Below are 13977 nucleotides of genomic sequence, written 5' to 3' on the forward strand. Positions count from 1 at the left end.
TGTGGCGATTCCTCAAGGATCTAGAACTAGAAATACCATTTGACCCAGCAATTCCATTACTGGGTATATACCCAAAGGATTATAAATCATGCTGCTATGAAGACACATGCACACATATGCTTATTGTGGCACTATTCACAATAGCAAAGACTTGGAACCAACCCAAATGTCCATTAATGACAGACTGGATTTGAAAATGTGGCACATATACATCATGGAATACTATGCAGCCATACAAAAAGGTGAGCTCATGTCCTTTGTAGGGACATGGATGAAGCTGGAAACCATCATTCTGAGCAAACTATCGCCAAGGACAGAAAACCAAACACTGCATGTTCTCACTCATAGGTGGGAATTTAACAATGAGAACACTTGGACACAGGGTGGGGAACATCACACAACGGGGCCTGTCATGGGGTGGGGGAGGTGGCAGGGATAGCATTAGGGTATATACCTAATATAAATGACGAGTTAATGGGTGCAGCACACCAACATAGCACATGTATACATATGTAACAAATGTGTACCTTGTGCACATGTACCCTAGAACTTAAAGTATAATTCAAAAAAAACCACTAAATCTATGGATATAAAAATAGCTATGGATATAAAAAAAAAAGAAGTAAATACTTATGAGAATTTTCCTTTCTCTGTATTAAGATTTATTAAAACCTCATTAAGTTTTGGCCTATTGAGACTTTTAAAACTGCCCACGACAGAACTCTGGAAGTCTCAACAACAAGCTTATTTAGGTCCACATCAGCAAAGATTTCTATAATTATGATATTCAAGTAAGAAAAAAAACTCATATAATACAGGACTTTGTTTCCTTGGTTTTAAATTTAACAATGAAATAGGGATAGCATCTCAGAACAGAAAACTATGAAACTAAAAAATGAAATAGAACTCTTAGCTAAATGGTAAGATTTTAAAGAAAATTAGGTGCTTCAATTTCTCACTGTATCTAAAGAAGCAACACAATCAACAAGAAGCCTTCTACCTTCTAAGGATGCTTTCAACCATATTTCAAAGCTCTTTTGAGCCTTTTCCAAATCTCCTCCCTTATATTCTCCACTAATTATTCTTTCCCCACAAATTGTGGAGATTTTTTCTTTCTTTTTAAACCTGGTAACTGAGATGACCACAGCCACTCCTGTTCTCTAGACAAAAACTTCTATTATCTTTGGATCATATTTTAGCAATGCAAGGGGCCTCAATGATACAGTGAATTACCCAACCAGCATGTGCCAGAATGAGGCTTTTCAGTTAGAGGTTACTACCAAGACCCCCTGGATCAGCCAGGCTTGGAATGCCCTTTCAAATACAGCCATGGAAAAAATGATGCCCCCAAATAGCATACACAGCTTACAAAGTTTCTTCTATGATACTCTGCTGTGGCATATATCTAGAGCTTTGAAGAGGAGGGCAAGTCAGATAGACATTTTCTAAGACAAATTCTGTAGTTATAAAGAAGGAAGACTTTGGCCAAATCCCTCATTTTAGCATACTTTCCAAATCTTTTCTTCTGGCCTTCAAAAAAGCTGGCATAATATGAGGCAGAGGACCTTAAAAGACAACCTGTTAAACACAGATCATTCAAAACACACACGATGTGATTTTTTTTTCTTTAGGAGGATGATGAAATACAAATATATATTTTGAAAGCCCTTTAAAAACTTCAGACTCATTCATTCACAATCGTTGGGAAATACAAACATGTTGTGACATCTTTTCTCTCCTCTGGCTGAGCAACCATGGAAAAGATAGAAAGTGTTTCCCTGCAACCCCAAACCACCAAGGACTTTTTAGGATCACAAGGGAAAAATGATCAGTCTAGCAGCTTTTTGATTTTATGATAAGGCTTCATCCAATGAAATATTTTCAGTTTGAGACTCAATATTGGTTACTGCTAAAATCATACATCACTGGATGTATTATCACATCCAGTGATCACTGTACTCCTGGAAAAATGAATAAAAATGTAACAAGCTACTTGAGTCCACAAGAAGAAACACACAATGGCTGATACTGTTTGCTTGCTTTGAAATCAACTTCCTGCCCCTGTTATACCCATAACTACTTCCTCACTAACAGAATATTGATTTGTTTCTTTTACAGAATATGCACCAAGTGGCCCTATGTTTCAGGAGAAGGTGAATACCTCTCCAGTCCTAGGGGTAAATAGTGACTGAGTCTGAATCCCTTCTAATAAAACAGACTTGCATGCAACAACTTATAATGAGAAGGCAGCCCATGAAGATTCTTGTTAATATAAAAAAATTAGGCTGGAATTAAACATCTGCCAATGCAAATAACAAAAGAGAAAATGCAGTAATCTCATCCATTGAATTACCTCCAAAGGCAGTGCCTTTCCATGTGCGACCTGTTACCAGCTGGAATGGACGAGTGGCAATTTCTTCACCTGAAGCAGCTACTCCAACCACCACGCTAACGCCCCAGCCCTTGTGACACGCCTCAAGTGCTGCTCTCTGCAGGCACAGATATGACCAAATCACAGAAGTCAGTGCATTTTCCTGAGAATAACTGCTTCCCAGAAACTTCTAGAGATGCCATTGTTTTTAAAGAAAATGGCAACAAAAGGCCAAACTTAACATTTAGTGAGCTCAATTTCATTGAACAATTTATATTTTCATTTACTTTTTTTTTTGAGATAGCCTCCCTCTGGCACCCAGGCTGGAGTGCAGTGGCATGATCTCGGCTCATGGCAACCTCTGCCTCCCAGGTTCAAGCGATTCTCGTGCCTCAGCCTCCCTAGTAGCTGGGATTACAGGCGTGCGCCACGACACCCAGCTAATTTTTATATTTCTAGTAGAGACGGGGTTTCGTCATGTTGTCCTGGCTGGTCTCGAACTCCTGGCCTCAAGTGATCCACCTGCCTTGGCCTCTCAAAGTGTTGGGATTACAGGCGTGAGCCACCGCTCCCGGCCTGAACAATTTATTTTAACAAATTAACCTGGTTAAATATTAACATAAATTAAAATAAAGTGTTTATTTGCTTTCTATTTTAAAAAGTAAACTGTAGTTAAACTCTAAAGGATTTAATTTTAAAAAGCAGGCAGCAGAATTAATAGTAATACTTTTACTGAGTGTCTATGTAGGTTTAAGCAGGTATTGTTACTACAGGTTGGTTATCTTTTATCTGAGATGCTTGGGACCAGAGCATTTTGATTTTTGGATTTTTCGGATTTGGAATATTTGCATCGTATTTATTGGCTGAGCATTCCTAATCTGAAAAGCTCCAATGAACATTTCCTTTGAGCATCATGTTGGTGCTCAAAAGTTTCAGATTTTGGAGCATTTTGGATTTTTGGATTAGGGATAGATGTTCAACCTATACCTGCATTTTATAGATGAGGAAACTGAGGTTGAGAGAAGCTGTTTGTTCAGGGTCACTGAGTTAGTAAGTGGATGTGTATTTGATTCCAAAGCCCATGCTCTGCACAACTGCTTTATTCTGTCTTTTCATTTCATGAGACATGCAATTAGCAGGCATTGAAAGGCAAAGAAACATTTCTTCTCATCCTTCCCTGAGCTGTTCTTGTATCATTTCCCATTGTAGTTCAAATAGATATTTTCACCTTCTTTCACTAGAATAATTCTTATCAAGAAACTTTCCTTTGCCAAAACAATTTTTAATCTAAAACTGCACTTCAAAGAAAGCAGTTCCATAAATTAAAAAGGAATGAAGCTCATACTCACCATGACCTTCACATTACCAATACATTCAAAGGAATAGTCCACTCCTCCATCAGTCATCTCAATGAGCACTTCCTGGATGGGTTTACTAAAATCCTGAGGGTTAATACATTCAGTGGCTCCAAACTCTTTGGCCCTTGCAAATTTATCTTTATTAATGTCCACACCAATGATCCGGGATGCACCAGCCACTTTACAGCCCATGATAACTGCCAATCCAACTCCTCCCAGGCCAAAGACCGCACAAACAGAGCCAGGCTCCACCTAGGAGTAAAGACAGTTTATAAAGTACGCATTCTACCAGAGTCAAGAGAATCGCTGTGTTTCATACAGATGGGCCAATTTCACTATTCTAGGACAGTTTCACTGAATTAAATTAGAGGCAGAAGTAAAATCCCAAGTCAGTCTCTTACCTTGGCAGTGTTCACAGCAGCACCATAACCAGTAGAAATGCCACAACCTAGAAGGCAGACTTTATCCAAAGGTGCTAAAGGATCTATTTTAGCAACAGAGATATCAGCCACAACTGTATATTCAGAAAATGTGCTGGTTCCCATGTAATGCAAAATTGTCTTTCCTTTGCAAGTAAATCTGCTGGTACCATCTGGCATTAATCCTTTCCCTTGAGTGACTCTAAAGAAAATAAAAAAAGAGAAAGGCAAGTTGGAATTAGGTTTCTAAAAACCCACAGGAAAAAGAAATCAGTTTTAAAAATAATGACAAGTAAATATTCAGAAAGTGTTGTAAACTAAAATTTTGAATGTATTTATTAGTAATTTAGCACCTTGCAGCAATGCCTTATAAACAAAATTTATAAGAGATTTATAATCTTATCCATCTTTTCCAATATTCACTAGCCTTCTAGATCATACTGTTAGAATATTGAACTCACTTTAAGAGGTACAACTTATGGATCAGTTGGAATTATTTTAAAATCCCATCATTAAAACGCTGGGCCAGGTGCAGTGGCTCACTCCTATAATCCCAGTACTTTGGGAAGTTGAGACAGGAGGACATCTTGAATCCTGGAGTTCGAGAGTAGCCTGGGCAACATAGCAACACCCTATCTCTACAAAAAATAAAATTAGCCAGGTGTAGTGGGTCACGTGCCTGCAGGAGGTTCACTTCAGTCCAGGAGTTTGAGGCTGCAGTGAGCCGTGACTGTGCCACTACATTCCAGCCTGGGTGACAGAATGAGACCCTGTCTCAAAAATTAAAAAAATGAAAAAACCTCTGTGAGCAAATATAACTTCATAAAGGATAAAGCCAAAACCAGTATCTATGCAAGCAGAGATTACAAACCATTAACCAGATCAGCTGACGAAAACAGATGGCCAAACTGGCTAATTTATATCTTTCAGGAAGCATTTTTCTGAAGTGTAACTAACAGTCCTCAATAATGCAAGTTAAATTACCTCTTCACTTTGTTTTACCTGTGACTTGGTTACACCAATAGGAAAGAAAACCCAAAAAGCTTACAAAGGCCACTGATGCAATAAATGGTAACAAAAATTACTTTTGCTATTCTAAACAGAGGTGATACAACATCCTGCTTAGGAGTACCCACCCTAACGTCAGAGCACTTGGGTTCAAATCATGTGTCATCTGAGCAAGTTAATTAATCTTTATGCCTTCATTTTCTCACTAGAAAATGCTGAGAAACATAGGTAACTTCCTTTACAGATTGCTATAAAAATCTAATGAGATATTATATGAGGCTTCAGCATTGTGTCTGCCACAGAATTGATGTTTAGTAATTACGTTATTTTAAATAAAATAAACACTATAATTGCTTTGTTTTTTTTTGAGACAGCGCAGGCTGGAATGCATAGCTCACCACAGCCTTGAACACTGAGGCAGGAGGATTGCCTGAGCTCAAGTGATCCTCCTGCATCTGCGCACCAAGTAGCTGGTACTACAGGGGCATAGAGACGGGGTCTTGCTATGTTGCCCAGGCTGAACACTATAATTTGATGTATACTCTTAGCTAAACTCTTTGGAACATACATATGAATAAATACACAGATGAGAAAATAGACTGCCTCTAGATTCAAGAGCAAATACATTTTCTTTGAGAGAAAAACAAATATGACCAGAAACAAAGAACAGGTAACAAAGCTCCATCAAAAATAATTTTTCTTTGTGAAAGGGTTTTACTGTGTCGCCCAGGTTGGAATGCAGTGGCACATCACTGCTCACTGCAACCTCAACCTCCAGGGCTCGTGATCCTCCCACCACAGCCACTGAGCAGCTGGGACCACAGGCACGTGCTACCAAGTTCGGCTAATTTTTAAAATTTTTTATAGAGAGGGGATTTCACCAAGGTGTGCACGTTGTTCTCTAACTGCTGGACTCAAGTGAACCATCTGCCTCAGCCTCCCAAAGGGTTGGGATTATAGGTGTGATCCACTGCACCCGACTAAAAATAACTATTATATCTTAATGAGAACAATTTAAGTTTGGTTAGCCCTCCTTAATGTGAGAAGTATTCTAGAGGAGTTTCTTGAACAAACGGTGATATGGAATACATTTTATGCTTTGAAAGAATTTCTCAAAATCGTAACAATCACAAAGAACCCATCACCATTACTGTATTTCACGTGTTGCAAAATTTTTCAGACTGTGTTTAAAATTCCCTTTCAAAGCAATTATTATTATTATTATTTTTTTGGTTCTGGTTTTACCAAAGTAACAGGATTTGCTTTATAAAATAAATGGAATTTTGTTTTCCAAAAATATGAACTAATTTTGTCAATGGCATTACAAACAAATGGATCTCCCATACAATGCTGGTACAAGTGTAAACTGGTACAAGTACACCAGAGAGCTGTAGATGCATATCCTATGACTCAGCAATTATAATCTCAAGAAAATGCTCAAAAGAAAGCAATACTTATATCCATCAAAAGACATGTATAAATAAGAATGTTCCTAGCAGCATTAACTGTAACCACCCAAAACTGGAGTAACCTAAATGTCCATCAACAGGAGAACAGATCAATACTGGTATTTTGAATGGAATAAGACAGAGCAACGAAAAAGAACTACTGACGCATATGCAGCTTGATATATCTCACAGACATTATGGAAGAAAGAAATCTGACAAAAGAGCACGCACTGCATGGCTCTATTTATACAAAGGTCACAGTGAAAGGAATCAGGACAGTGGTAACCTAGGAGGGAGGTAGGTTCTGACTTGGAAGGGACATGAAGGGCCTTGTCAGGTGCTGGCAGGGTTCTCTATCTTGATCTGGGTGATGTTCAAACCAACAGGTGTTTACATACATAATTATTCATTGAACTGTACACTTAAGATCTATACACCTTAAGTGCTTTATAATATGCACGCTCTACCTCAATTTAAAAGAAAACAGAACACACACAAGGGGATCTTAAATTTCCTCAAAGAGGTAGTTCTTTCAGTGTTGTTACCTACTACAATAAAAACCACTACCTTTTCTGTGTCAAGGAGTTAGGTTATCTCCTGTAGTCTTCCTAATAGCTTTAGTGGGTAAGTTTTATTACTCTCACTTACTGGACAGTAAAATGGTTCATAAAAATGATTTTGTTTAATCTCACAAGCATGTTTTTCCTTACTACATAGTTTGGCAAATTTAGCCTACTGTTTTGTGAAGAGAATGGGTACCGAAAATTCTGTTTTATATCTTAATGGCTGGTGATACTGGACAAACCCCTTAGTTTCTCTCCCTTTTTTTCTGTAAGAAAAGTCCGTATATTTATGGTTTGCTTTATAAAAGTTACTATAATACAATGGTACATAGTATTGAATTCACAAAAATATGAACAAATTTTTATAGCAAGACACACTCACAATGAAAACACTGCTTCAAAGCAAGTTACATACAGATGACAGTGTCTATACACACAAACATCCCTAAAACTTAATGGTTCTTTTCTTTGCAGCGGGAGGGAGGGAGAGAAAAGAAAAAAAGATAGCAGATACCCTCAACTCTTCAAAAGTGGAAATTTGTTCAATGAAAAATAAAGGAGTTGAAAGAAAAATGAGCCAACAAATTTCCAGATTATGACAAACCATTCCGGGGCAGGGTTGGGGGGGTGGCACGGTAGGGGATCCTGGGGAGAGGGAGGGCCCAGTTGCCTTTGTGAAGACCAGCCAAGGTTAACATGCGGCACCATAGCTGGCAAGGTGAGGCATAAGGTGGAGTCACTCCCCTGGTCTCTTCACATCCCCACTACTTCTTTCTTTCATGGGGCAGAGAGGAAACAGAATGCAGACACCCTCTGGGGGCTGTACAAGTTACTTAAATCAGCCACCTCTATAAGCTACACATTTCCTCATGTGAAAAATAAATGTTTCTTCAGTTGCACAATTAGGCAGAAAACTGCAAATAGTAGAGAAGGTTGCTGCTATGCCCAGGTACCCTCTCTGTGTCAACTTCTTAATTTCTGAGTCTTCTCTCATCTGTGAAAACGGGGATAGTAGTGAGGTTGCAATAAAGATGGTATGAAACCACTGATATACAAACCACTGATATAAACTGCCACATAATTATTTATTCTTATCATTGTTAATATGACCTTGTGGAACAGGAATTAAAAGAAATTAAAGAATGTGTAAGCAAAAACTCAGTTATATGTAAGAAAACCCAATTTCCCCTGAGGAAGAGAAAGAGCTTCCCCTGAGGAAGAAAAACAGGCAGTCCTTTAAAATTAACTGCCTGTTTTTCTATGGCTAGGGAGCCTTATCTCTCCCTTTCCCAGGCATTGTGAAGACTCTGTTTCTCTAGCTGTGCAGATGCAAGGTCACAGACAAATAATCTCAAGTCGCAAAACATGTTGTTCCTTGAAAAGTAAGAAATGATGTAATGCATGTCTCAATTGAATAACTGTCTTTGTTTCTCGCTTCTGTAAGATGGTCCCCCGTGCAGAGACCTCTCCCCGCCCCACGAAATGCTTAAAAGGTATCTTGACTCTTTGTTTGGGGCTCAGTCCTTTGGATGTTAATCCAACTGGGTTGGCGCACCTAAATAATTAAATAATTCCTCCTCAACCCCTCAGTCTCTCTGATTCCTTAATTATCCCGCAGCACTTGTGTTTTAAGAAGAATATAGAAAGATACTAACCTTATCTTCTGGCAAAGGTTAGTTTTAGGATTTAGACAAAATTTGCATTCTCCACACTGTGGGATGTAAAGTGGGATGACAGTGTCACCTGGAAACAAATGCAAAGACATCCTGAACAGGTAGTATCTATTTCTAAATGAAAACATCAGCCTTTGCAAATTCCTGTCAACTGATGTGGCTTTGCAAAGTTAACAACTTCAAGTCTTAGAACTTTACGTAGGTAACATCATTCAGATACTGTCTGACCATGCAAAAAGTATGTTTCAATATTTTTATCTAAATGAAACTCTTTAAACAATAACTGAAGAACAATGAAGTTATACACTTCAAAATCCTGCTTCACTGATGCATCTCTAAAAATTCTTCCAAAATTGGTTTCGGAAATGTACTTAAAAAGTTTCACACAAACAGTAGTCTGCAAAATCAGAGAGAAAAAAATATCCAAATATTTGTGCTTCCCAGATGAGGAATAAACTCTTTTGACAATCTACTTAGATGATACCTGTTAATATGTAGTGGGTAGTTTTATCAGAAAAACAATTTCCCCATAGGAATAAGCCAAAATCATCAAACAAGTGGTTCAAATATCTCCTTACCCGCCTTCAGTTTAGTAACTCCCTCACCAACACTTTCCACAATCCCAGCACCTTCATGTCCCAAGATCACTGGAAAACAACCCTCAGGATCAGCTCCACTCAGGGTATAGGCGTCGGTGTGGCAAACTGCAGTGGCAATGATCTATTAGGACATTAAAACAATGAATGTTTAAGTATGTGTGCATGCAATTCAGAGGTACAGATACAAGAAAAGTCATTTTATTATAATACTGTATTTCACTGACTCTAACACACATTTCTTTCATATTTTAACCTCTCTAAATTCAGCATGTGCTTATAATCCATGGCATCTTAACAATTAGAATTGGCAGCAATTTTTTAGTGGTACTTAAAAGCAATGGTGCATTTGTATGCAATGAAATAGGGAACATCCAGTCCCCCATTCAGTGCATATTAGCAAGAGAAGGTGAACAAGGTCATTTTATGGGCACCATGCCTTCAAGCATGGGGAGAAACATCGCCTGTGTGCAAAACAGGTGGACTCCATCTCACTGCTAGTTTTCTCATGACAGTTGGGAAATATGATTTTTAAAGAGGTAATGATTACTTCAGAAATACGCCAGTCTGGTTGAGTCTGGGCCAAAATTCAGAACTTTGAGAGGAACCAACTCCCTTTTTACAAACCAGACACAAGTTCTATTTAAATGAGCCTGTTATCTCTCTCTCTCTGGCTTTCAAGTAATTTATTATTATTATTATCATCATTATTATTATTATTATTATTATTTGAGACAGAGTCTCACTCTGTCACCCAGGCTGGAGTGCAGTGGTGTGATCTTGGCTCACTGCAACCTCCGCCTCTTGGGTTCAAGTGATTCTCCTGCCTCAGCCTCCTGAGGAGCTCGGATTGCAGGCGTGTGCCACCAGGCCCGGCTAATTTTTTGTATTTTTAGTAGAGATGGGGGTTTCACCATGCTGGCCAGGCTGGTCTTGAACTCCTGACCTCGTGATCTGCCTGCCTTGGCCTCCCAAACTGCTGGCATTATAGGCGTGAGCCACCATGTCTGGCTGTACCTTATCTTTTAAAGCCACCAAAAGCACAGAAAGGCAAAATCTTGGAGTAGTTCTATTTATGTGTCTCTGCTCCTCGCTTATATATCACTTACAATGTAACAATCTTTGCTACCTGTCTGCAGTTTTGCAGGGAAGACGACTGTACTCATTGTGTCTATACTGCTCAATGAGCACAATGAATACCCACTGAGCTGTATGGGCCCTTAATATATCCAGGACAAACATCTTCTTCAGTGGCAAAATCACCATCAGCTTAATTTCTGAATTTGAAGAAAAAAAAGCACTATTATTAAAAGATTTCAAATTCCTGGGTATGGGTTGGAAAGGACCTTAAGATGTTATTTGGGCCAGTTGCGGTGGCTCACACCTGTAATCCCAGCACTTTGGGAGGCTGAGGTGTGTGGATCACTTGAGGTCAGGAGTTGGAGATCAGCCTGACCAACAGGGTGAAACTCCGTCTCTACTAACAATACAAAAATTAGCCAGGCGTGGTGGCACATGTCTGTAATCTGGGCTACTAGGAAGGCTGAGGCAGGAGAATTGCTTGAACCTGGGAGGCAAGGGTTGCAGTGAGCAGAGATCGCACCACTGCACTCCAGCCTGGGCAACAGAGTGAAACTCTGTCTTAAAAAAAAAAAAAAAGAAAAAAAGAAAAAAGATGTTATTTGGTCCTGGTCTGCTCCACCTGGTATGTAGGATCTTTGGGGGCATGAGCCAGTATGTGTGGTGTGTTTTCAAAGTGAGATGGTGGGGGAAGTATATTCCAAGTCACAGCTCTTTTTTGCTGTGACTCTTTTCCTAGAATGTTAATGATCACTACTCTAAAGCACTAATTTTATATCAAAACAAGTAGAGAGTAGTAGAATGCTAAACACATGAAGTTTTCTACATGCCAAGGTTTCAAAGATCTCTCCAGCTGGCTGCCTTGTACAATATGCCTCTCTCCAGGGGTAACATCATTTCTCTGCCACCAGAGGTTGAGAAGCACTAGAATAATGAATTCGCTGAACCCTACCCTTGTCCACCAGGGTGGGTACATTTTAAAGCTCTCTAAGCAAGCTGACTTCACTTGCTTGTTGCTCTATTCAATCAGGAGCCTCTTCTTAAATCTTGTTTAGTCGCTGTAGCAAAACTGACGACCATTTCTGTCAGAGGCATTTTAACCAGAGTGACTCCATCTTGAATAGGCACTGGGTAAAATAAGGCTGAGACCTACTGGGCTGCATTCCCTGGATGCTAGGCATTCTTAGTCACAGAATGAAATAGGAGATTGGCACAAGATACACGTCAGAAAGACCCTGCTGATAAGACAGGCTGGGGTAGAGAAGCTGGCAAAAACCCATTAAAACCAAGACAGCAATGAAAGTGACCTCTGGTCATCCTCAAGGCTCATTATAGGCGAATTATAGTGCATCTGATACCAAAAGGGAGTCTCACCAGTGCCATGAGTTTACAAATGCCACGGCAATGTCATGAAGTTACCCTATATGGTCTAAAAGGGGGAGGAATACTTAGTTCTGGGAATTGCCCACCCCTTTCTTGGAAAATTCATGAATAACCCTTTGTTTAGCATATAATCAAGAAATAACTATAAGTATACTCAGTTGAACAGCCCATATTGCTGCTCTGTCTATGGAGTAGCTATTCTTTTATTTCTTTGCTTCTCTAATAAACTTGCTTTCACTTTACTCTGTGAACTCACTCCAAATTCTTTCTTGCCTGAGGTACAAGAACCCACTCTGGGTGTCAGAACAAGGAACCCTTTCTGGTAACATTTCTTCTTTTGTTTCTAACGTGTCAGCATATATTTAAAGTTATGTAATCAGCAGAAAAATGAGTATCCTACAGAGTTACCTTAAACCCCAACTGCAGAAGATAAACTGCAATAATCCAATGACCCCTGGGGATGGCTGTTCAGCCCAAGATCAAAGCTAAAAAAGGTGGAGAAGCATGCTGCAAAGGTGAGGGATAAGAGAAGGATGTTATGATTGTAAGGCTGGATGACTTTCAATACCTTTTCTTTGACACCGTCCTTTGGGATTTATCCTCTGCAGATCTCAGATCTACTCATCTATCCAGAGACCTCCTTGTGTCTTTTTTTTTTTTTTTTTCCAGTGCCTTAAATATATCATTACCTTGATTCGAACTTCATGAGCCTTTGGGGGTGCCACCTCTATCTCCTCTATGGAGAGAGGCTTTCCAGCCTCCCAAGCAACTGCAGCCTTGCACTTGATAACCTGAAGTGGGGAAAAAAGGGAGTAAGCTGTTTATCCTCCTAAACAAATAACTACTTAATAGCCAATTTAGATACAGATTAATGCTAACCTTAAAAAGTATATCACAGATTCACAAAGAAACATATGTTTCCAAGTGATGTTTTTAGATTTCATACAAATAGCAGACATCGAAAATGATTTAATTGAGATGATTACCTGGTCAGATAGAAAAGCATCTTTTGGTTAAAAAGTTGTACTCATCAAATATTTAATGGCCCTCTACAATGCATAAGCAAGAGCAGGTTAAGAACACAAGTTCCGAGACAATCTGATTCAGCAGGTCTGGCATGGTGTCCAAGAAATCTGCATGCTTAACATGTGCTGGAAGAAATTCTTTTGATCAGGCTGTTCTGAATACCACTAGTTTGGTGCAAAACTGCAGGGTAGGAAGGAGGATTAGGAGTGTAACAATGAGGAGCTATATCCCTTGTAACCGCACGGGCCAATACAGCAGCCACTTGCACTTAGAAAATGACCACAGGCTGGGCGTGGTGGCTCACGCCTGTAATCTCAGCACTGTGGGAGGCTGAGGCAGGCAGATCACGAGGTCAGGAGTTCAAGACCAACCTGGCTAGCATGGTGAAATCTCGTCTCTACAAAAATACAAAAATTAGCTGGGCATGGTGGTGCGCATCTGTGTGGTCCTAGCTACTCAGGAGGCTGAGGCAGGAGAACGGCTTGAATCCGGGAGGTGGAGACTGCAGTGAGCCGAGATTGTCCCACTGCACTCCAGCCTGGGCAACAGAGCGAGACATCATCTCAAACAAAACAAAACAAAAAAAAACAAACAAAAAAAGAAAACAGAGATATGCTATAAATATAGCTGGACTTTGAACACTTAGTTCAAAGAAAAGTAAAAATATCTCATTAATAGTATTTTTAAAAATACTGCTTACATGTTGAAATGGTATTTTGATTATGTTAAGTAACATTATTTATGTTATTATAAATAAACTATTAAAACTTCACTTTTTCCTTTTTAATGTGGCTACTGAAAAATTCTAAATTACACAAGTGACTAATGTATCTACAGCACACAGAGCTGCTTTAGAGATTATAGTCAGTATACCCTCCACAACCAGAGAACCACACGTAATGAGAAAGGTCCTGATTAGTTTACGTTACACTTGAGAAATGCGTTGGCAGACTAAAGGTTGTAAACCACTGGGTTTACAGGAGACAGATTTTTTTTTTTTTTTTTTTGAGACAGAGTCTCGTTCTGTCGCCCGGGCTGGAGTGCAGTGGCCC

General features: G+C 39.3%; 1 protein-coding gene across 1 annotated transcript in view; it reads right to left on the minus strand.

Annotated features, from left to right (window-relative positions):
* Positions 1-13977, minus strand: part of ADH5 (alcohol dehydrogenase 5 (class III), chi polypeptide) — a 23856-nt gene that overhangs the window by 7371 nt on the left and 2508 nt on the right. The window contains exons 2-7 of the mRNA XM_011933028.1: positions 12589-12690; positions 9419-9560; positions 8823-8910; positions 4131-4350; positions 3721-3981; positions 2354-2489 (exon numbers count right to left, since the gene is read on the minus strand). Of these exons, the coding sequence (XP_011788418.1) occupies positions 2354-2489; positions 3721-3981; positions 4131-4350; positions 8823-8910; positions 9419-9560; positions 12589-12690 (949 nt within the window). The remainder of the gene's footprint in view (positions 1-2353; positions 2490-3720; positions 3982-4130; positions 4351-8822; positions 8911-9418; positions 9561-12588; positions 12691-13977) is intronic.

This window comes from Colobus angolensis, unplaced genomic scaffold (genome assembly GCF_000951035.1).
Source record: "Colobus angolensis palliatus isolate OR3802 unplaced genomic scaffold, Cang.pa_1.0 Scaffold123, whole genome shotgun sequence".
NCBI classification, from domain to species: domain Eukaryota; kingdom Metazoa; phylum Chordata; class Mammalia; order Primates; family Cercopithecidae; genus Colobus; species Colobus angolensis.